Source organism: Homalodisca vitripennis, chromosome X, assembly GCF_021130785.1.
Source record: "Homalodisca vitripennis isolate AUS2020 chromosome X, UT_GWSS_2.1, whole genome shotgun sequence".
NCBI classification, from domain to species: Eukaryota; Metazoa; Arthropoda; class Insecta; order Hemiptera; family Cicadellidae; genus Homalodisca; species Homalodisca vitripennis.
The window spans coordinates 94,423,736-94,449,471 of NC_060215.1; the positions used below are offsets into that span (position 1 = coordinate 94,423,736).

General features: G+C 31.6%; 1 protein-coding gene across 7 annotated transcripts in view; it reads right to left on the reverse strand.

The window, feature by feature from the left end:
• LOC124369581 (epidermal growth factor receptor kinase substrate 8-like protein 1) overlaps positions 1-25,736 on the reverse strand; it is a 104,632-nt gene that overhangs the window by 67,626 nt on the left and 11,270 nt on the right. For 5 of the 7 annotated variants that reach the window (XM_046827620.1, XM_046827618.1, XM_046827617.1 and 2 more), the window contains exons 3-6: positions 20,014-20,090; positions 18,520-18,731; positions 18,216-18,365; positions 10,089-10,269 (exon numbers count right to left, since the gene is read on the reverse strand). In XM_046827620.1, the coding sequence (XP_046683576.1) occupies positions 10,089-10,269; positions 18,216-18,365; positions 18,520-18,731; positions 20,014-20,090 (620 nt within the window). Of the gene's footprint in view, positions 1-10,088; positions 10,270-18,215; positions 18,366-18,519; positions 18,732-20,013; positions 20,091-21,993; positions 22,215-22,629; positions 22,711-25,736 lie in introns of those variants that run through there. The other 2 variants (XM_046827622.1, XM_046827623.1) reach the window with 2 other exon arrangements.

The following is a 25,736-nucleotide window of genomic DNA, read 5'->3' on the forward strand; positions in this document are numbered from 1 at the left end:
CTCAAAAATTAAATGATGTTGTGAGAGAGGGGCAGGAGCGGCATTAGGGTAGGGCGCGGCTGTGCGACCCCCCAGGAGCGCTGGAGGAAAAGAGGCGCCACTGGCCTTTTTTTGTATGTAATTGAATAGCAGTTAGGGGGCGCCGAAGAAATCTCGCCCAGGGCGCTAGTAGTGCTAAAACCGGCACTGGGTAGGGGAGAGGAGGAACAAAACATTTTCTAAATGGAACACTTTTTAATGTGTGGCTAATATGCTATTATAGTCAAGTGGTATGTAAAAATATACAAGGTATCCCAGAATTCTCTACCACCCTTTACATACGTTATTCCTGAACCAAATACAAGCAAAAATATCATATTTTAACTTTTGAAAACTCAATAATTACATGTACAGACGCCATTTTGTATATTTAATTTAACTATTTTGAATTTCAGAACAGCTTCTTGTAATATATTAAAATTTGGTATAAAGCCTTACAGTGTAATAAAAGAAAAACTAAGAACTTTTTACAAGCATTATTTTCAAAATGGCAGCCTCTTAGAATCTTTTAACACAAATACCTTAAAAACAGCATATGATGAAAAAGTTAGTTATTACATTTTAGTTAGGTAATTTAATTAAAAATCAAACGATACCAAGTTCAAGAAAATCGGTTGATAAATAAGGAAGATACTTTCTTTTAAGAGCCGAGTACCTACTAATGCCAAGTGTCAATTTTACAGAACTGTTAGTGAGCCAAAACAATCAGCTGTTTTAATTTTATCTGCTCTAATCAGCTGATTATAACATTATATCGTAGAACTGTGGTGCTAATATAATAATATATTTATTTTCTCAAACAAGCATTACTAGAGTTACATAACAATTACAGTAGTACAAACTTAACTTAATCTAAATATAAAACTTCAACAAATCATTGTACAGGTCTGACCAGTACAATGCTGCCGGATAATTTAACAATGATATAAAAACGCATAAAAAAGCTTGAAGAGAAGATAAAGGTGAAACCTCCAAGCCAAGCCTGTGTGGAGGGACCATTACCAATATCCTTACCTATTGAAGGATTTAGGTTTCTTTTCATTGAAACACAAGCAAATCAAAATGTTTATAATGTATAAAAATAACAGATTTATTTCTGCAGGATTGTTAATCAATCTCTCAATTAGGTAAAACATGAATTATTTTTCTCAAAAGAGAGTACAAAATCGAATTTGGATTAACTCTACTGACGCGGTTCAAGATGTGCAACCAAACTGATGGTGGCAATACTGATTACCGCTAGTTCAATACTGTCAATACTGGACAGAAACTATTCAGCAGTAAAAATTACTTTTTAAATTCAAAATTATTTTGTACTTTTCGTTAATACAAAAACATATGTACATTCATTAATCATATGTAAATGAAGTTTTGTTTGTTTTGTTATAAGTATTTTTTATTACAATATATATTTTAAAAAGAACCCTAAACCCTAAGATAGGTAGGGATATTTTAACCAAAGTTCGATAATATAATGTTATAATCAGCTAGTTAGAGCAGCTAAAATTAGAATAATTGATTGTTATGGCTCACATGCAGTTCTGTAACATAATGACACTTAACATTAGTTGGCACTAGGCTCTTTAAAAGAAAATATCTCCCTTAAATATGAAATAAATATCAACCGATTTTCTTAAACTTGGTATCATTCGATTTATAGTTAAATTGTCAAAATAAAATGTAATAAAAGTGATTTTGTTTTTATTATATGATGTTTTTAAGATACTAACGCTTAACGATTTTAAGAATCCACAATTTTTACAATAAAACTTGTACAAAATTATTATTTTTACTGCAGTTAGGTTACAAAGCTATGTACCAAATACAATTCAACTTATTATAACAAGTTGTTATAAAGTTATAAATAAATAAGAAAAATTACAAAATGGTGGGCGTTCAGAAAACTATTCAGTTTTCGAAAGCATGAATTTAAGAGTAATACCTGAAAAGATTGCTAGATCTGGACCCAAAAATAAAAAAATGTTATATCAAATTTTTGAAACATTTGTAAAAATTCAACTCCAATGGCATACCAAAAAAAAGGTAATGTTTTTACCAAATCCAAATGTATTCTTTGTATAAAATAGAGCCAAAATTTGTCCTTTTCACACCAGGGTCCAAGAGAAGAACAGCATAAAACATAATGGAATGAAGTACCAGACTAAAGGCACTCTCTTTCTCAAATTAAGATTGCTTTTAGATTTTTAAATAGTTGCCAATGAGCCTAGAAATAAAAATGTAACAGTTAGCGATCAAATGTTAAAAAGCACTTGAGCAGAATCAAATAAATGGAAACTGTTACCAAATCCAAAAATAACTAATCCCACTGGCAAAAAAATGCAAATATCAAAACTCTGTAGATTTTGTTTTAAACATAGGCAAATGGCACTAAAGTATTATAATTTCCCAATCAGAGTTAGCAATGTTTAAAACTAAAAATAATGGAATAGCTCATAAAAAACTTAGTCTGGGCAAGTAAATTTGGTACAAGTCATGTGTCATGTTGTGTTATGTTCAAAGCGCCATTTTTTCCGAAAACTCAGGTAATGCAAGCATAAAGCTAAGACACAGGTGTTTACTATGTAAGAAGAATTGCAGAAGTAACAAGACATTTAGACCTGTCAAGGTGGTGGATGGTCCATCTTGGTGAAAAACTGAAGCATTCAGTTCTGGTAGTGTGCAGACTGTATAAATAGAATATCCTTCACTTTTAAGATACATTCCATTATTAGGTTTTTATTGGAAAAACATTATAAACCAATCGAAATTTATCACCAACTTTATGATGTGTACGGAAAAGGAATGAGTAAAATCCAATGATGCAATGATATATTGATTTTCCTCAAATTTCAGGACGTTTGGTGAATGGAACTGTGATGGAAAAGCTTGGTTACTCGTATTTTGTACTAGATGGAAGAAATAGTTGCTGCAATAATGAACTTCATTGAATATTACAACAAAAATGGTAATAAAGATGATGATTGTATCATAAATAGGGACTAGATTTTCAAGATTTAAGATCTTTATTGGCATTAAATAACATTTTCAGTTACAACAGGCTTCGCCATGAAAAAACATTTTACATAAAAACTAATTTATACGCCTAATTGGTTATATATTTATATAAAAGTTGTACATTAACCAGATGTATTTTGTAACAGATCAAACATGTTGCACTTATGTACTCGTCAACAGAGTAAAAGCTTTTGTCTTAAGCCAAGTTGAAACCCTTAGTTTAAACTTATTAACCCTCCAGCTGGTATGAAACAAATTTTCGTCGCCAAAGGCCCGTCCGATTTGGCAAGGACGAATATTCGTTGCCAAAGTAGACATGTACAGTTATTGAAATTTAAGGAACATAAATAAATAAATAACATATAACAATAAATCATTTTGTGGTTATATAAATGATTTTTATTTGATATATTCTGGAAGAGCATTAACTATAGTACCGATTTACTGTTCTTACTTCGATTATTGTCTTCTTTGTTTACCGTAAAACATCGTTCTCTATGGACAGCTGACGTGAACATAGTACGGGTCAACTACATTGTTGTGAAACTGTTAACAAGTGCCGGGTTTTGTGTTTGATGTTACGAAACCAAAAGTATTTGTGGAAATTGTATTTTATAGTGTTTTAGTGTTGTTATTATTGTTAGCTTTCTTAGGTTATAGTTTTAGTTGTTCAGTATAGGTGAAAACTTTAGAGACCGATCAAATGATCTTAGAGAGCTTATTTACATATATATTGTACATATGTAAATAAGGTAAGATTAAAATTTATTTATTTTATTTTTGTTTTATCTGTCACACTTATATAATTATAAATGCATTCATAAGATTATGTTTACCCACGAACAATAATATTTATTTAGAAATCTACGCATTTTTGAAAATAAGTAAATACGTGTGCTTTTTCATACAAAGCCCTATAACACGTACGTTTTGAGGTAAAAGTGACAATAATTATATATTTTTAGAATCAAGACAAAATTTTGAATAAGTTATACGTTTACAGTTTTCATTTAAAGCTTATTGCTAAGCAGTTACACAACGGAATATTTACAAAAATAATGTCCAAAAAATATTTTTCTTACATTTTGTAAAAAAAAAAAACAAAAAAATATGTTTCCATGGAAACAATAAGATATTATTATTATTATGCTCCCCATATAGTTGTGAATACATTGACATATAATAGTTTATATTTGGACTAACAGTTATGAAATGTGACACATTATAAGAAACGTCTGTGAGGCTGATAAAATAGAGCCGCCAGTACAGAGTGACACCATTGCCAGTTCTAGGGTTAATTGGTAGTTCTCTTATAGCTAATGATAGTGTGTTGAATAAGCTAGTTTGTTGGGAATTGCAACTATTATAGGTCCAAGTTAGAATTTGGGAAAGCATGTAAATTGTGAAACAAAAAGGCAGATAGACTGTGGAATTAACACACAAATGCTCCCAATTCTCCACATGTTGGAGTAATAATTTAGTATAATGTTAACAATAATGACCTATCAAATGTATATAAAAAATTAGGTTTGAATTGTATTATTTTTTTATATAAAATGTCTGTTACTTTTTGGACAGCCTTTGTACGAGTATAGTCTTACATTATCAAGCTACATGACATCACTGATTGGCTGACTCACGGACACAATATTGTGAACCACTTTCTAACAATCAGGACAAGTTAATTTTGCATATAGGGGGTTTGAACAAATGTTATCTTTTTCAAATAAAATTCAATGGAAAAGTCTAAGAATGAGACAAATAACTAGGTACATAGAAATGATCTTGGAAAACTACTAATCATGTTTGAGGGGATGTTTTGTAGTGTTCTAATTTCCTGTTTCTTTTTTTTTAATTAGGTCAAACTTACTCCAGTTGAAACTTTCTGTAATGACTTTATTATTTTTAAATGTTACTTGCTGAATTTTTGAGCCTCGTCTGAAATGTGACACTAATATATTAGCCTCATGTAAGTGCAAAAAACTTTCAAAATGAGACAATACTAAACTAGTAAAATAATTGGTACCTCAAAAGATTTTTGGATACCCTTGAACGAGACGTACACTGATACTTATTGTAATTCATCAAATTCCTTAATAAATTGTACTTGTATTATAAGTTCATATGAAATAAGGACTCAATAAAAAAGTGAATATATGTGTGTCTCAGTATTTTCTCACACATTATTCAATTAATTCCATTCCAATTTTTACCAGTAAGTTACCAGTATTTTCTCACACATTATTTAACTACTTTCATTCCACTTCTTACCAGTAAGTTATGTCCGAGTTATGAAGTGTAAATTGTAAAACTGTTATAAATAACAAATGCAAAAAATACATTGAGTATTTTAGAGCGCTTTAAATATGTTTATATGTGAGAAACAATAATATATTTATGAATTATTGTATTTATTAAATACATTTTTTTTATTCCTACATTTAAAAAACTTAATTTTATGTTAAAAAATCTAATTAAATATTTAAATTGTTCATTTTTAAATGTCTAACAGATTTATAATAATTATGGTAAATGTGTTAAATATTTCCTAAAGTAACCATTCTAACATAAACATTTTACAAGTTTTCTGAAATTTAACTCTTTACACCTTTTAACGACTTTATCCATTCAGCGGCCTCAGAGAAACCTAGCTGAGATTCTCCTGAATATCTGAGATGTGTGGTCCAAACTTACCCTGCACTCTAAAATTATTATTTTGCATCAAATGATCGTGCACAACAACAAGATATCAACACGAATCAAACGGATGATAGATTTTGAATAAACTTGGTTAATAGGTGTTACTTTAGAATATAAAAGCCAAAATTTTTAAAAAGAGCTCTTACAATTTTGATTAAATCTACACTACTTTAAGCCCATTAGATACAAATTTTAGTACAAATGCAGTTTTTTACAGTACAGAAAAAACATTTAAAAGCACAAAATTTGTAACTATTACTCAGGACACATATAGCTGAAATATGAATTAAAATAATGTATTTAAAAAAAGGAGAAATAAAATGTATTCTTTTAAAAAGAAAACAAATTAAATTTTAGAGCTTTTCCTTTTTTCGAGAGCCATACTGATTTTCGAAAGTCATTGCATAAAGTAACAGGACTTATTTGTAACTTGGCAAGTACACTAGAAACTTTATTATCCGGAATGTGGTTACCCAAAGTTATTAAAAGCTTTAAAAATTGGAATTAGTTCTGCATAAACTTTTATGCTATTAACTTGATTTCTGATAAGAACTGATTACACTCTAAGGCTATACATAGTGAACACCAACCCTCAATGTAAGCATATACATTTATATGTGATGCCACTACTCAGTGTTTAGATACAAAAACCAACCATAAGCAAGATTTAATGGATTTCTGCATTACTTGAAATTTTGAATATCAAAACAGGTTTGGCTACATCAACTCTAAGAATAAAGACTAAAGGTTCCAGGGTCAGTTACACATTTAAACAAAAATACTTTAAATTGTAAGAAAAATAATTTGGATTTGGATTATTTAACTCTTTTGATGCTAGATCTGATATATATATGACCACTCAGTTTAATTCTTTTTCACTCACGAATATTTCTGTAGTTTATTCCTGTATGCAATATTAACTAGGCTACACAGGGAAAACAATTTAGTGGGTAACTACATTGCTTATGTCTTTTTGCAAAAACACTTTTGTTCTTGTCTTTACATTTTATATGTATTGTTGGTAGCATGTAATTCCATACAACAATCCCAATATATCCTAAACAGTTCAAGGTGTAAGAACTTAAAATTTTGCTTGCATGTTAGGAACAAAAAATATTGACTGCTAAACAAGTTAATATGCAACATTCAAAACTTTGAAATCTCCACCATTCTCACTGGGGTTGTTCAAAATTAATTTTTCTCTCATCATTGTTACTGAATAAATATGCTAAATTGAATTTTACTCATAGTACAACCTCGTTTATGCAGATTAATTGGGAACAGATGTGGTCCGGACAAACAAAAAACCGGATAATCTGGGAATACAGTAAAAAACACAAAAGGTAACAGATAATAGAAATTTATTTGTTATAAATATAACAGTAGAAGAAAGTGAATTTATTATTTTGTTTTACAGAGAAGAAATAAAATCAAAAATCAAAATAAATATTGTTTACTGTTTCATAAAAAAAAACTCAATCAGTCTCTTTTGTTTAGCTTTAGTGCCCTACTTCCGGGATGTACCATCATACAGATGTTCCAAAGCAATCCATTTCCGCTGATGATGTGTCCGACTAACTCCAAAAATAAATCAATCAGTTATTCTATCTACAATGTGGCATCAGAATGAGTCATGCATCTTCTGGTTCTTCATTATCAGAACTATTTTCACTATCCTCTATTCGTTCAAGAACAAGCTGCTGATTCTATTTCTACTTATTATCCCTGAAGCCAATTAATTACATCTTCCAAATTTAGAATTATCAATTCCTTGTGGTGAATATCACCAATTTTATCTAGATGATGTTGAAATAAACTTTTCTAATACTGATACCGTTACTGATTCTAAATGGGTTCTTGGGTGTATTTTTTACCCCAAATGAGATTATCATTTGAAGGCTACGTAGATAGATGTTCTACTAGAGGATATAATGAGAAGGATAGGATACAAACACTATGTTGCTAGATAACTGTAAATAATAATTCAATAAATTTATAGCAAACATGTTCAGTACAATGTATTATATTCCAACTAGTAATTTCCAAACTTATTCCAAGTACTTTCGCTTCAACTTATTGGGTAGGAATGGGAAGCTCTTGGAACCAGTTGTATATTTACATTTAAAGTAGTGTGAAAATATAAGATTCAGTTTTCTATAAGCCATATTATTTCCATATTATGTTATGAATGGTTACAACTACAAGTATGATTATTTTATGATAAAATGAACAGCTTTAAAATGTTTTTCATCCATGAGAACATTTCTGTTTAAGTGAATGAATGGTAGGCATTAAAACTTGTTCATACATTCAGTACCTACCAAATAAGCACCATGCGAGATTTAGTATTATAAAATTTGAACTCTATTCAAGTTATGTTTATGCATTCTGAATTGCATAGTGTAAAGTGCTTTTTTCTAAGATATAGAGCATTTTCAAAAGAAGGGTACTTAATTATGAATAAATATTATTTATATATTGGAGATAAAAGGGTTTATTAATAGGTCTATCTATTTTATTATGGAGGACAACTGTTGGAGTGTGTGTGGGGCTCCCTTAGTGTTAAAGGTTTTTGCAAGTCTGAATATGAACAAGTACCATCCTCTGCCCGTTTTCACTGGAACAGCAATAACCTCCCCTTCTTCCAAGGTAACAAGACCTCTATAGTGCCAGCTATTCCTCCTCATGGAGGATGCACCATTGAATCTCAAAAGGAGGCATAAAAGGGTCCCTACCTCCAACCTTACCCATTCTGAATATCCTGTCCCTCCAGAAGCACAGCAAAGGTCCTATAAAATTTTTGTTCCACATGGTATCAAAACTTCCAAAGTCTATCCTCTGCAGAAACAACGATCAAAAAGATGAGATAACAAATTTAGACCCAATTTCTAATACGAACAGTTTCTAAGATTATTGAAGTCATGCTAACAAGACTGATACAACACCTGTAGTTTAACAAGCTGCTTCTCTCCTTAAGTAGATCAGTCTCTTCTTGGGTTATGGGTCTAATTACAGGACAAGACACCTGAGGAAGCATCTTCAGAGTTGGCATTCTCCGGAAGGATCCGCTCTACAGAATGTTTGACGGGTAGGAGGAATGCTGAACACCTCCTCTTTGACTGTCCTGCAATAACAAGGGAGCACTACCCTATCTTTGGTAGTTTGGATGGAAAAGATGGTGAATTTTCTCAGGAGGACTACTGAAACTGTAAACTGGTTGGTCTCATGGCATACTTCTGGAGTGGTCAAAAGACCTTTGGGCTTGAGTGCATGGTAATAGGCAGTCACCTTTTAGAAGAAGAAGAAGAAGAAGAAGGCACAGAAATATTGTAAAACAAATTATCTTGTCATTAATTAAGCTAAAATAAACAGATGAATCTAGGACAACTAATCGGTGCCACCTAATATACTACTGACTTACTAAAACACCTTAGAGTGATTCTCGGAAATGGTCTTTTATAGAATTCTCATGTTGATTTCCTGTGCCAAAACTCTCAGTACTACAATTTTTGTACTGAAAAGAGTTAAAACCACATAACCAACAAAGCTATTACTGCAACATATCTTGAACTATTTGAGAGCCTTCTCAAATATGGTATCATACTTGGGGTGGTACATCAATTAGAAACATTCAGAAAGTTTTCGTGTCCTGGTTATGGTAGGATTGTTACTATATGAGAGCTTCAGACAAGAATTCAAGGACTGCAGAGTCCTTACCGTAGCAACTATCTACATTCTTGAGGTCATTCTACATGCCCTCATCTTTGTGAAACGTGTAACATAAAACAGGGTTTACACTCTACATTTTGTTTCAAACAAAGCCATATGGAAAGTGAAATTACTGTATGTATTTTGTGTGTGTGTGTGTGTGTGTGTGTGTGTGTGTGTGTGTGTGTGTGTGTGTGTGTGTGTGTGTGTGTGTTTTATTTTTAGTCTCTGCAGTGTAAACACAAATGTAATAGTATAAACAATATACATTGATTCTTTATACACTAGTTCTGAGGCAGAAACTGTACATTGAATACATAGTCTTAACAGTAGTGATAACATAAAATTATCCAGTTGCAACTGTAAAAACTAGAGCCACAAAAATACACTGTAAGTAATTATACACCATTTCTCTTTTTCTTGTTTAATTTTATTAAGAGTACTCTAGCATCCTATTTACAAATATATGAATAGGAAAGGGTTAAGGAAGCAAATTCATATGTTTTGAAATGGCCTAGCATTTTAAGTTATTTAATTAGAACTTTGAGAGTTAATATAATTTTTAGTTGGTACAAAAACTCATCAAATAATTACAATGAAGAGCATTATAGAAAACGTATACTCACGGTGAGAGACAGCATTGAAAGCATTGACCTGTTCACGAACATTGACTCCGTTGATGGGAGGGTCTGGTGGCGGAGTAGGGGGTGGAGGAGGTATATGGCGGGTTCTGCGTCCCCCTGGCATCTTACCCACCCGCAGCAGTTTCAGATCCTCAACCAACTCAAGTGATGAGATACTCTGACACTGCAACAAAACAAAATCATTTACAATTTCAGGATTTTGTTGATAAACAACATCTTGGGAACTTGGCTAAGAACAAGTGGAACCGAATATAATATTATTACTACTATAAATATTTTTTATTGGAAATAAGAAGAGCTCTTGATTGAATATTCTTTTTTTATTTTTCAGAATTAATTGGAACTGTGTAAATTGATAGTAATATATATATATATATATTTATATATATATATATATATATATATATATATATATATATAGTTATATATATATATATATAGTTATATATAACATAACAAATTATTGTCTATTATTTTTATTTTTATTAATATTCATTTTTAACAGTGGAAATGGTATTAACCATTTACTTATTAAATAATTACGATAATCAAAACTGAAAAGCAGATTGGTTGTATAAACACTATTCATAATTTACCGAAATACAACTATCTACAATACAACACATTGTGTATTCAATAACGTAATATTTTTATAATTTAATGAATTTTAAATACATTTACGCAATATGTATGTATTAAAATGAATATGAACTTTATTGAGCTTTCAACCGAAACCATTATCAACTTGAAAATCCAGATTGATTTTAAACACTTTGTCAGGAAAATCCAAGCCAGATAAAATGTTTATCTACCATCATGTCAATGTGTGATCAAGGTGCAACATCACTGCTAACACATGTTACTACAAAATTAATAAAATCCACTATTACACAGGTATTTCTGATTAATAAATTATAATATATTACAGTCAATTTTATTGTATACACTTAAGTTAAGTTAAACACAAACAAAAATTAGTTTAAACAGATTTTTTGTTTTATATTTTTATTTAGTTTTTTCTGGATGTTTAAAAACGAGGAGCAAGGTGATTGAAAATCTAAAAGTATATTTATTAAATTTTTAAGAATTTTGTGTTCAGAGAGTTCGTATAGTTTTGAGCAGTTTATTGCGCATCAGCTGCAACACTTGTTATAGAAGTATTTCTACAATGTTACAACTGTGTGATATTTTGTTTTGGGTTTTCGTCAGTGCATTGCAGACATAGCTGAACATCTGTAGCAGACAACAGATTAGTTTTCTGCTAGCTTTTGTTTTATAGTTATGTTTAGCAATTTTGTCGCTAGAGCTACAGTTTCATGTTTTCAAGACTTAACACAAAGGAGGTTTTAAAAGAAAGAAATGAAAGATGAACCAGCATTCAGGACAAATCCTAGGTCAAGTTTAGAGAAGTAGGTCTACTGTTACTAGCCTTAGGCCTAGGTCTGACAACTCCACTCAATCTAAGCCTAGCGCTTCAAAATCAAAACTAGATGAAAGTGTGAGAGACTACACACAGTACATTAGTGATAGAACTAATATTATAGTTGCTCTATCTCTACAGAATACAGCCTTGAACATGTATGTTGTGTGCAAATCTTGTGGCGGACAAGTTATTTTAGGTGAGTTAAAGAGAAAAGAAATTGTTTAGCCTGTAAGTTTGCAATGTCAAGAGGAAAACCAGTTCTGGACCTCTGATAAAAGTACTAAGTCCAATTTATACAACATAAATCTGAGAATGTTGTATGGTCTTAGATGTATTGGTTAAGGTGGTGAGGCCGGAAATCTGTTGTGCGCATTAGTAAATTTACCGAAGCCGAACTCAGCGTATACAAGGTATAAAAATGTTGTAAAATAGAGCATCTTTGATATTGCTGAAAAATCCATGCAAAAGGGAACAGAGCAAGCAGTTTTACATAATGAAGCAGATGAAAATAAACTCAGAAACCTGACAGTTACTTTTGATGGAACCTGGCAGAAGAGGCTACAAATCTAAAAATGGAGTGTGCACTTCTGACAAGTCTCGAAACTGGCAAAGTTTTAGATGTCGAGGTATTGACTAAACTTTTTAGTAGTTGTGTTGTGGATCAAGTGAAAACAAATTAGAACACCATACATCACAATGTAAAAAAAATATGACGAATGGAGCCATGGTGACTGTTGCAGTGGTGTTGATTTTCAGTTGTTCAGAGGAGAAGCGAGGATTGACGTATTAGTATTTTCTTTTTCTGGTTGATGGGGACTCTAAAGCCTACCAAGCAGTGGTAAATAGTAAGCCATATGATGGTGTTGAAATTAAAAAACTGAAATGTGTTGGGCATATCTAGAAAAGAATGGGGACACGCCTGAGAAATAATAAACTATAAAACAAAAGTTGAGTTTTATAAGATGGGAAAAGACTCAAAGGTGTCAATAGACTTATCGATAAGGTCATAGATCAACTTCAAGGATATTATGGAGGAGCTGTAAGGTCTAATGAATCTAATCTTGATGGAATGAGAAGGACTATTTGGCCAATCTAGTACCATAAAGCTTACAATAATGACAATTCTCAGCACGGCCTGTGTCTTCTCCCCTCGGACATGTGATGTTCCTTCCGTAAAGCTGAAGTAGCAGCTACTGTAGCTAATTATAAGCACAAAAACACAATTCCATTAGCTATTATGCAGGCTATCAAGCCCTTAGAAACTTCAACATCGTCAGAAAATTACTTCATGGGAAGAAGCAAAACGTCAATGAGGCGTCCAACAACATGCAGTGGACGAGGCTTCCAAAAATAGTTTTTGTTGGCAGGCATACACTAGACTTAGGAACATATGACACAATAGCTACTTTCAATGATGGAAACCTAAGTAGGATTAAAGTTTTAGAACACCTTAGAATAAGGGACATAGGATCTAACACCATTTGGCTACTATAACAACTGGACAGTGAGCGAATCAACTGAGCGGAGCGGAATACTACAAAAGAAGCCAGGCTAAAGAAAAGAAGGAGAAATCTTAAGCAAGATGAAGTAGAAGAAGATTACATACCAGGAGGGGTTTAAAGGTAGTTGTAACTTATATTCAAATAAAATTTCCAGTTGTTTTAATTGAAAAGTGTAGGCTTAACGTTAATCATGTTTTCACGAAAGTTGGGTTTTAAAACACAAACAACCCATTATTTCAGGTACTGTACAAAATGTCTTGACTAAATTTTAAATGTTACCTACATTTAGGTGATAATGTGGATCCTCATTTATACCTGTATCTATACAAATTTATTAATTATTTAACTTTTTTTTATTTAAAGATATGTATTTTTGACAAAAATTGTATATATTACATCAGGGCTGCCCAACCTACGGCCCCCGGGCCGAATCCGGCCCGCGAGTCAGTTTTATGTGGCCCGCCTTGTTGCCAAAACAACCAAATTTGTTTACAAGCATTTGAAATATTAAATAAATACAAATTTTGACAACCAAGCAGTCCAGCCGATTTCACGTAGAACGAGCCATATTCATTTGGTGGAGTATGAGTGTTGAAAGAAGTAAAGTAGTTGCAGACAGATTTCACTGACTACGGTGGTGGCTACCGGCTGGCGAATAGAGCGCGCGTAAAGCACGGCATAGCACGCGGTGCGGCGACGTAACCCCTACCCAACTCAAGGTCACCACTCGCCACGTGACTTGTTTATTTCCACCCCACCCCTGCAATCCTAGTGAATTTTAATAATAGTGCGAATTATTTAAAAACATTATATCGCAATGTGTAGTACCAAAAAGAGGAAGATTGACAATGAGTGTCGTATTTTTAATGAGAAGTGGAGTGAGCAATATTTTGTTGTGAATAACAGAAACAGTGCCTTGTGCCTTATTTGTAACGAATCAATAGCAGTGTTAAAGGAGTACAACATCAGAAGGCATTTTGACACGAAACACGGACAAAGTAAATACGCTCAGCTTTCAGGTAAACTTAGAATAGAAAAAGTAGATGCTATGAAAGCATCTTTGTCATCGCAGAGAAATATATTTACTAAACGTAATGATAAAAATGAGTCTGTTGTAAGAGCAAGCTACAAAATTGCTCACATTTTAGCTAAGGAAGGTAAACCTTTTAGTGATGGTGAAATAGTCAAAAGTTGTATTTTTAAAGCTGTTGAAGAGCTTTGTCCTGACAAACTTTCTTTGGTAGGCTCTATTAGTCTGTCTCGTAACACCATGACTCGCCGAACCGAAGATATCGGCAAAGACGTCTACAATCAATTAATGTTAGCCTGTGAAAAATTTGAATGTTTTTCAATTGCTTTGGATGAATCCACGGATAACTCTGATGCAGCTCAGATTCTACTGTTTGTAAGAGGTGTAAATAGTGAATTTCAAATTACCGAGGAACTGGCTGGAGTTCATTCAATGAAAACTACTGTAACTGGTGTGGAAATATTTTCTAAAATTAAGGAAACTATTTTAGATCTCGGACTTGATTTTACAAAATTAAAAGGAGTGACTACAGATGGAGGTAAAAACATGAGTGGTACCAAAACAGGTGTAGTTGGAAACGTATATAAAGCAGTGGAAGGCACTAGTGGAGAGAAACCCATCATACTACATTGTATCATCCATCAGCAGGCTTTGTATGGAAAAAATTTGGAAATATCAGAAGTGATGGAAATTGTTGTGAGAACAGTAAACTACATACGGTCGTCCTCCCCAAAAACACCGCCAGTTCAAGGCATTTTTGTCAGAAATAGACAGTAACTACCCAGACGTGCCCTACCATTGTGAGGTCCGATGGCTTATTAGGGGTAAAGTTTTACAACTTTTTTTTGAACTTCATGAAGCAATAGATATTTTTATGATAGAACAAGGTCGTCAAGAGCCACTACTTTCTAATCCGGTGTGGTTGTGGAAGTTAGCATTTTTAGTTGACATCACAGTGCATATCAACTGTTTAAACTTAAAACTACAGGGACCTAATTCTCTTGTTACCGATGCATACCATCACGTAAATGCTTTTAGAAAAAACTGGCCCTCTTTGAGAAGCAGCTAAGTAGGCTAATAAGAATTTAGACCACTTTGAAACATGTCAAAAATTTGTATCTGAAGCTAGTGTGCCGTTCCCTTCTGAGTTCGCTGCTAAGGTCGTCAGCCAATTGAGTCAGCAGTTTAACAAAAGATTTGAAGATTTTGACAAAGAGTGTGGTAGAATCAACATGTTTCAAAATCCATTCAAGTGTGATATTGATACTGTGCCTCCATCCCTTCAACTTGAAATTATTGACCTAACAACAAATGAAACGCACAAGGAAAATTATCAAGAATGCCTTAAAAGAGGCGATCTGTTGTCTTTCTATAGTGCTTTGCCGGAAGAAGATTTCAAGAACATAAAGAAGTTTGCTCGAACCATGGTTTCGTTGTTCGGTTCGACTTATCTATGTGAGCAGGCATTTTCCAAGATGAACTTTATCAAATCAAAATTTCGGTCATCCCTTAGAGATGAACATTTAAAATCTTTATTAATGATTGGGACCACTAAGTTTGAGCCTAAGTGGAAAGATATTCTCAGCACTAAGCAATTCCAAGGATCTCATTGAACTTTTTTTCAATACTGGTATTTTGATTTTTAAATATGTAAAACAAAACAACCTCACTTTTTGTCATTTATGGTGGTAATTTGTATGTCCTAGTATCCTAGTAGGATTAATTAAAATCAATGTATTCAATTTATTGGTGACTTTTTTATTGTTTCCTCAGAATTAGAGCAAACATCCAAAAGTCTGGGTTTATATTTATTTCTACTAAAAGAAAATAAAAACATAATATATGATAAACCTTTACCTAACAACTAATAAATAATAAGAAATTACAATAATCAGGAAACAAAGGCCAAAAAACCTTAAAACTCATATTTTGCACAAGATTTCTGGAACAAACCCCGGGCAATACGTTTTGTTTGGAGTTCCAAATCCCCTGGGATGTTGGCCCGCCTGGCCATAAAGGCTTTACAATGTGGCCCTTGGGTAAAAAAGGTTGGGCACCCCTGTATTATATTATAATGCAGATGTAACTGAGGATCAATAGTATCTCAATGTTATATATAACAGCTGGTAAAAATGTTAGAACTTAACCTTCAACAATTGCTGAGATAATGGGTCACAAGCATAGATATTTTTAAGATGGGCGAGATAGCATTTAAATTACCATAACTAGCACACTATTACAAAGTTTCTGCAACTATACTTCAATACAGTAAATAGTTATGTAATTGTCAACAAATTTGTTCATTATTGCTATGTAAGGTTCTTATACTAGAAACAAGTCCTTTTTGAAAAGATCATGTTTTAAAAAAATAACACAGTAATTATACAATAAAGACACGTCAAATTCTTATGTAGTTGAAGATAAGTTCCACAATTCTTTTACGAATCACAGTTTTTATCATTTTTTTTTAAGTTTACAGACTCAGACTAAGCAACAGTCATGAACAAATTGTGTATGCCTACAGAACTAGGATATAGTTTTCAGTTAAAAACATATTGAAAGCTTTATAACTATATGTACATTAAATAGTATTCTAAAATAGTCAAATTTAATTAATATTTTTTACATTTCTTTAATTTTACTTAATGGAAAAGTTGCAAAACATAGTGAACCACAAGATAACAAAAACACATTTGTACGATTCAAACAAGCATTTATGCAATTAGGTACGTGTTTAGGCCCAATCCTGATAGGAAATAATACAAATCACAATCAATAGTCCATTCCTCATTCTAAATGCAATACATCCCTTATAGATCTAACTAAATTGTAATAATTAAAGAAACTAGAAAATAAAATTCATACAGAAGGCCTTTGATATAAAGTAATCAAATGTAGGACCGAAGACGTCTGCTCCTTCCCCTCCCAAACATTGGCATCTGGTTTATAGTTACAGATGTACTATTACAGAATGTACCGTTACAAATTTCTTGTCAGTCTCTAACTTTGTGTGGTGTGTATACTATAGCGTTACTTTGTTTATGTGTACTGCGCATGTAATCTGCAATCCATGGTTTGTGATTTTCCGCACAGCTGTAAACATCAATTATATGTTGTCAAGTTTTTGAGTGCTCATTCTATCCTTGTATCACATAAAGATGGAAAATGTCCGAACTCATGTTTTTCTTTTAAATAAACCATTATAAATAATAAATTTTAAACAATAACTGTTAGTATTTTATGATTTTATCAATTTTCCATATTACACAGCCATGAACTGTGGATTGACTAATAACAATAACTACGTACCTTCGTCAAACAGTAGTCATACACTAGATCTATCAAATGTTGTGTTTCTCGTACTAATTATTTATTTATTTGTTGTGTTTGTACTGTGTTCGTTAATTTAAAACTATGACGACTCCAGATGGATAATCCTCACTTTTAATATTTATAGACACCGACACGAGAAGATGACTTATTTAAAGTCGAAACTATAGTAGTATATGACTAGAGTTTGAACTGTTTGACGAAGGTACATAGTTATTGTTATTAGTTTATGACTTTAAAGGTTTTCGTGCAAAAAATATTCTAATTAAAAATTTTAGTTTTGAATGGAGATTTTTGTAACCAGAAGGTTAAACTATAAGTAAAAGTCATAGAAGGTGAAAAATCACTTGTCATATTAAAGATTTTCTTTATAGAATTTCTCGAAGTATTCTAAAGAACATAGTAGGGTCATAATAAGTTACAGAGTTCATGTTAGTTTGCCACGAAAGTATTTGTAGGATCATTATAAGATGTAAGACACAAGTGCTTTGGTATGGGAGTTGACTAACAAACAGCAGGCCCCGGAATGAATACTTTCTGTGCACTCTCTAATATTTTCATGACAATTTGGTTAGTCTACATGTAACAGAAAGAAGTTTGAAATAAAAAAAGGTTATTTTAGCTTTTCTCAAATGTGAAAATCCCCATGCCACTAATGAGTTATCACAACATTAACTTAAAAAGTAAATAACCTCATATCTAAAAGGTATCTTTGAATTTTGTGATTTATAACAGTTGCCAAATTGTTCAATTAAAAAGTTCTTGCGTATGTTGGACAATAATGGCTTATATTTACACTGTGACTAAACAAGTCATTTCATTACCTGGAATATGTGCATCTCGGAGTGAGAGTTAGACTGGCGTTCTTCCCCCACGATAAAGACCAGTATGTTGTTGTAGATCTCCATGGGATCGTTGCTCATAAAAGCTGTAGGTTCTTGGATCAGAGAGGCAGGGAACCTTTCCATAACTTGCTGTAAATTACATAACAAAAGTAAAGTTAATTAATTTATATTTATTATAATATTTCAGTTCTCTACTTTCAAGTTAGACACGTACAAAATATAAAATATCAAGTGTAAATAGAATCTTATTAATTTGCCTTATTATTAACTTTTGGTAACTCACCCCAGTTTCATAGTCCATAATGAGCACCCAATTGCGGTCAAGCCGCAGCTGCATCTTCTGTGACCAGATGCCATTGGACTTCTCCAGTTGCAGCAGTCGCCGCATTCCGTCCGCCGGATACACGATCCCTGTCTCCTTTGTCACTGTGAAGGTAGCCAGGTGCTCCATCAGGTAAGTTGGACTGTCCTCCCCCATCCCACTCTGCTGCTCATCTGCCAATAAATCAAAATTATCAGCCAGCCCACAGTGATGTTTATACATTGCTGTAAAGCCTTACATAGTTCTCAAAAAGTAATAAATTGAAAAATTATACCAGTATCTCTCCTGTCTTTTGAGTTCTTACATGACTTAGCCTTCATTACATTTTTTCAATATGATAAATATTTTAGTATTAACAGTATTAGACTAGATCAATGGTTCTTTAAATTATTAAGAAATACTACAGAAAGCACTAAGTAATAGATAGTTGAATTTTTAAACTTGGTACCTGAGGCAGATACTTTTTAATAACTGTTAAATTTGGTTGGGAATGCTAAAGAATCAAGATTCTTTCTCTACTGTAAAAGTAAATAAAGATAATGTTGTTATCAAAGGCTTGACTGGTATGCTAGACTAACAAAGTACATGAATGCAATCATATCTCCAATGTAATCTGAAAATTGGCTTCTTGATTTACAGGGAATTTTTTACCACAGGACACAACACTTTTTATTTAGAGAAATATATACATGACATTCTGGAAACAGTTACAATTCGGTTGCCTCAATGACAAGCAGAGACTTGGATGGAAAGTTTTACAAGGTCACTGATCACTTTAACCACCATCAGTCTCTTTCCCTCAAAAATGGACATACTAACAATAAAGATACCATGAAAAATCATATAAAATAAAACTTTTTGAGTTCTGTATCAGAGTAAAAAAATGAGTTGGGTGGATTCCGTTAGGTGAGCGCTATGAGTACATCTTTAGCAACGAAATTCAAACAGTAGACTGACCTGATATTAATGTATTTGAAGAAATAAATTGAATAGAATTCTAATTAAAAGTATCTTTAGCAATAAATCTATTACTATATCTGTGAACCTTGTATGAATTCTTCTACATAAAACATAAAGTACTTTTATATGTTTCAATTTATTTATCATACATGTTGCTTGGACTAATTAGTTATACCTTTTGAACAATAGTTCAGTTTTGGTGAGTAAAGAATTAGGCAGTAATTTGAAATTTATTTTGGGTTAATTATAGATGTTAGAATTTCAGCTCTTTAAACATACATGAATATAATTTTCACTGCTATGATGCTTTCTACTAACAAGTTGAATAGTGAATCAAAATTTTAAATACCATTAAACTAAAATTTAATATTTTGTATCAATTTAACATTAAATAGCATATTCCTGCCAAAATAGAAGTGTTTGTATTTAACCTTGTGGAGAACTGAGTCAAACACACAGACCCTGTATACTAACATAAATGGAAACATTGATTACCTGTGGAATATCCATTGGAATGGACACTGGTTTTGTGATAAGGCATTTTTTCTGCGCTCGATACTCTTCTGTTAGAACTGCAAAGAAAACCAATTAACAATTAAAACACTATTTTCATTTGAACCATTTACCATTATGGGTTTCAGGTTTTTGTAAAACTAATTAAAAATCAACTAATTTAAGGAATGTATAAAATATTTATTCATCAAAATAACTAACTTACAATTGTTACTTGATTTGGTCCAGAAAACAAAATTAAGTATACAATTAAAATAAAAAAGTAAAACCTTTTAATTGTATCTGGTATTTTCCGTTACAATTTGAAAAAATCTTCTAAGGACCAAATATTTTTGTTTATCAGCCATTCTTTTAATTTCTTTTAAATAATTTTAATCATTAAGTTTCTTAATTTACCCTGGAAGTTTGTTATGTTTTGGGTCCTATAAACTGGGGAGAATTAAAAAAATTAACCTATATATGTAACAGGCCTTAAGTAACGTTTGTATCTGGTGTGCTGTACACTGTGGGAGGGTTGCAACAATGTTTCTTGAACAAAATTTTAAAAGGTGGATGTGGAGATATTTTTTATTATTATTTGTATTTCTCCTTTTGTAGCTTAAAAACTTGCTTGTGTTGTCTACCCCAAACAATTTAAAAAAATAATATTTTTCTGTTGATTCTTCATTCTGGATTTACCAATTTAATTTATTGTTGATTTCTGAACCTAACAGTTTTGAGAATTATTAGATTTTAAAGTTAGGTTAGTTGAGAAAACGTAACCATTGTCATTATTTGGAACTGAGGTAAAAAAGGTTTTGAAGAAGAAAATGTCCAAGTCACTAGTGGAAAAAACTGTTTATACTCTGGAAGAGTTGAACACCAACATCAAAAACTAATAGAAGTTTCTATGAATGTTTTAACTTTAAATTGTAAATCATGTATAGATGCTATCTCTGTTCTTGATGAATATGAAAATGTCTATTGTCTATTATTTATTGACAGAAATGTAACAAACTCTAATATTTGGATTTAGACTCATTCATGGAGAGACCATTTACTGCAAATGTCACTCAGACACTGAGTTTACAATGTTCTTCCTGATGCAATAAAAAATATTAATAATTTTTGTTGCTCTGAAGAATAATTTAAAACACTTGTTTCATTAAAAATGTAAATCACTACTCTATAAATAAATATGTAAGTGTATATATTGTGATACACAATTTGGATCTGCTTCGGTGTTAAAACATTATGTAACAATAAAGGGATATTTCACTTCACTTCTTTAATCATTAAAGTATAGTTGTATATGGGTTATATTTTTAAACATGTTTTTAGGTTTTAGTGTGTTTATATAAGTATTTTAGAGACAAACATGGAATTATATCATATGATTGCCAGTAATTCTCATATATTGTGCAAAGGCTGGTGATTCATGCATCGTTTGAATACCAGTGGTATTTCATTCTTAAATGAAAATAAGCATAACTTAAACTGGCCTAGACAAAATGAATACTCTAGGAGGGATGTTAAGAAAATGTAATTCTTAGAATTTAGAGAAGATGGAATACCCTAAGAAACAGTAGATTCAGCATGGTATCATAGATTTTTAAGGTTTAAAATAACAGAAAAAAGAAAAACAGTATCCTGTTCACTCTGTGACGAAACATTGCTTAGCCAATTATATTATCTTGAGATATTTTAGCCTCACTGTGGAGATCTTAAAACAAGACAATTTTCAGTTTAATGCCTTTTGACTGAACATCTACACATTAAGATTGAAATGTCTTAAGGTTATAATAGTGTTAGTGATGTTAATAACAACACAGTCTGATCTGGAAAACATATAGGATCGTCCAGTTGTATAAGGCTAAAAACTAAGAAAGATTGGGAATTCTCATTGGAACAGTTTTTTTCAGATTCTTATCCAATGGCCATTTCTAATACTACAATGTCTGGATCCAATACAGCATTACTTACCTTTCTAACCTCAATGAGATGTCCAGTTAGACATTGTCTTTGGTTAAAACATCAGTGTAGGTGTATGTTATAACTACAAAACAAACTGCAGTGAAGTGTAAGGAAATAAGATTATTATGTAATACTTAACTTTTGGGATTCTATTTCTCCTTTATTAGGTTGTATTAGTTAGTGGAAAAAGTTGAACAATTGAAGAGAATGGTTTCAGTAAAGTTAGTGAGCTATAGGAAATATTTCACTAACTTCAATGTTTAAATGATTGCGTCTGAACACTAACAATGAGTCCTACCAATGACTTTGAACCACATAAATAATCATAGGAAATAGTAATCTGGTTATGTATGATTTGCCAAGAACTTCATTACTACATTGAAAAGGTAGTATCACTTTTATTTATTGATTATGTATTCATCACATAATACATTTATTTGTTTGCTTAAGAGACAATTATCTTGGTTTGTATTTAATACAATATTACTGACATTTCATATACTATCAGATAAAACTAAATTACTGTACTGTTGCCATTATATGTTTACAACAAAACGTGATAGAAGTAGATACAATATTTTCTATTTATACATGAAAACAGATACAAAAGATAGAAACAGAGCAGATGTAAGGCTCACTACCTACCTAGTGTATTGGACCTTCAAAGCTGATACCACTATCTAGCACAAACAAGCTTCTCCTTAACCAGATAAAACAATTCAGGTTTGTTCGTGACTCCAACTATGTGACAATAACGCATTTTAAGATAACATTATCTCTCAATCACATATCATCAAAGCGTTTTTTCTCCATCCCCTCCCTCTCATTGTGGGAAACTTTCATAAAATAGGTTTGAAATATTATTGAGTGATCTCTTTCAAAAAACATATTTTTGTTCAGGCACTTATCTACTCGTTTTGAAATAGGTTCAGAATTAATTTTTGAATACAAAATGATGGGACCTGTTTTCAGCTCTTTGGAATTTGCTATTAAGGGTAATAGAAACTGAATTAAAATTTTGCAACATGAGAGACAACAGATAGCTTGAGGTGGGACAGAGTATAACAAAGTGATGGAGCTTGTGGTAAAACCCATTTATTTTATGGGTTCATTTAAACCTTTCACTTATATAATGTGAACATTCTATGAAAATGCTAGCTAGCCTTGAATTGAATGAACTGCTGCATTCAGAAAACTTGATTAAGGCATCTGTTGCTTGATTCCACGTGGTGTTTGGCTGTCCACATCATCTTCATCCAAATCAATTTCTTTGGGGGTTGTTGGGTTTGTAAACCTTTATATTATTGCCTGGTTTATCAGAATTTTTTTCTGTTCCCTTATGAGTTTTCCTCAATCCAGTATCCTATTTTTTCTACTCATCTTTGACATGGGGTTGTTCAGAAGTTTTTTCAAGAAGAAAACTTGTTTTAGTTAATTGTCACCAGGTTTACTTTCACTTTCTTCATTTCCCTCCACAACCTTAAACCAAAGTTTATGCCATGACTTCAACGTTTCATGTTTTACTTCCCCCAGGCCAGTATACTATCTTTAAAAATCTTTTTCACTGATATCCAATGGCAATGATGTCTGTACAAAGTAGCATCTGTAGTGTGTTTTGAAGTTCTGAATCACCCATGCTTTGAAGAATACATATGACATTGGAAGACAGATAGGCTACTGAAATGTTACCAGATTTTCTTATGTGGATGAGCTTTACGGTCATCTAAAAACAAAATAGCCTTTCTGTCTGCAAGCATTTTAAATTTTTCAACATTTTTTTAATAGCTTGAGGTGGGTCATAGAGTATAAAAAAGTGGTGGAGCTTGTGATGAAACATTATTTTATGGGTTCATACATATAACGTGAACATTCTGTGAAAATGCTAGCTAAACATCCTCCCCCACATCAGCCTTTAACCACAGCTGGTCATTTGAAGGTATACATATTCTGTTCAACACATCTTTTCTGAACTTGGATTTCTGACAGTATATGGTTTACATATATTTGAATTTATGTAAAAAAATTTTGATCCTGTACTAAAAACTAATAAACATATATATATATATATATATATATATATATATATATATATATATATATATATATATAATACTTGTTTTAATAGACATATCGATAAATACAATCACAAATTTTATAAAGAGAAAACATATTACAGAGATGGGAGATATTTACATAATTTACCAACAAAATTTATAATGGAAACAGATCTGTTAAAATTTTAAAATAAGTAAAGGATTATTTATCTAAGTTGTCTCAATATTCTTTTGAGGAATTTTTTAAAATATAAAAACCAGTTAATTAATTTGAAAAGAATTAAATTTAAATTGAACATAAGTTATTACCATCTAAATTAATTAATGTTATCATTTTTTATTTTTATTTTTAAATTAATATTAGGATTTATTTTACTGTATTGGCTGGATTATTTATACCTTGTACATATTATAGAATAAAGCGGTTTGACTATTGACTACTGACTATTTAAAATGTGGTATTTATTACTTTAAATCACTATTAATTAAATAGCCTATGTCTACTAACACTGTAGATTATTTATTAACAGTCATAATGGTTGTCTTGTTTAATACCGATGTTCTTATGTTGAACTGATAAAATTAATTTTTATGTTTTACTTTGACATTTTAAAAGTAAATGATCATCTCAACCCATAATATTGGTCTTTCTGTACAATTAAGCTTGTTTGAATATTTATTCTATTAAAGATAAACCTGCAATGAGAGTTCTGTCGACCATACAATCCTTTAAAAATATTACTACTAGTTTAACTATTTGTCAGTATAAAAACTTTAACTAAACAAAATATTTTAACTAAACATTTCTAATGAGACTAGAGTGAGTATTCTAACAGAACTATAATTCAATATTTTACTACTAAAAACTACTCAAGTTTTATATTTAGCCTGTATTTAATACTGTCTACAACATTCAAGTAATCTAATCAGGTGATGTGCGATAGCTAGGTTATTGTGTAACCTGGCCATCACTAGTTTCAGCTCACTGTTTCGACCACAATGACAAGGGATTACCTGCCAACTGGAGTTTTACTATGAGAGAATATGTTTTATGTTTTCAGTTTCCCAGGAACACACTGATGGGCAGTGTTACTTGCCCAAGATACATAGAGGTCAACAACTATCACTAATTACGTGAATGTAATTCAGTATTTGTACTTTCTTTGTCTGTACACTGAAAACTCAAAATGTTTTCCTGAAATATGGAATGACAACTTGAACTGAGGAAGTAAAATTGTGTTGTTACAATAAAGAACACATAAAGTCAAATTACCTTCTAAGATTATATGGAATGAAATATTAGAACAGTATTTTTTCAGATTATAACTAGGTTGATTGGATTATAACTTCTGGAAATATCTATAAGATTAAAGAAAAATCAATTACTGACAGTTGCTTTCAGTGGCAGTTACCGCTAATTAAGTCCTCCCACTGCAGGCCAATATTGGGAAGTATAACTTCTGAGTTTTGCAAAAAAATAACTATTTCACATAATATTAAACAGTGTAAATTCATCATGCACAATTGTTGAAACTAAAACAAACGGATCACTATACAATCTACTCTACTATTAACTAAATATATGTATTGTTCACTGTGCAACATTGAAAAATAAGTAAAAAATACTACTCAGGTTAAAAAGACGTACAATAGGGTGGATTGATAAAATTCATAATTTTTTTTTAGTCGTAATATCTC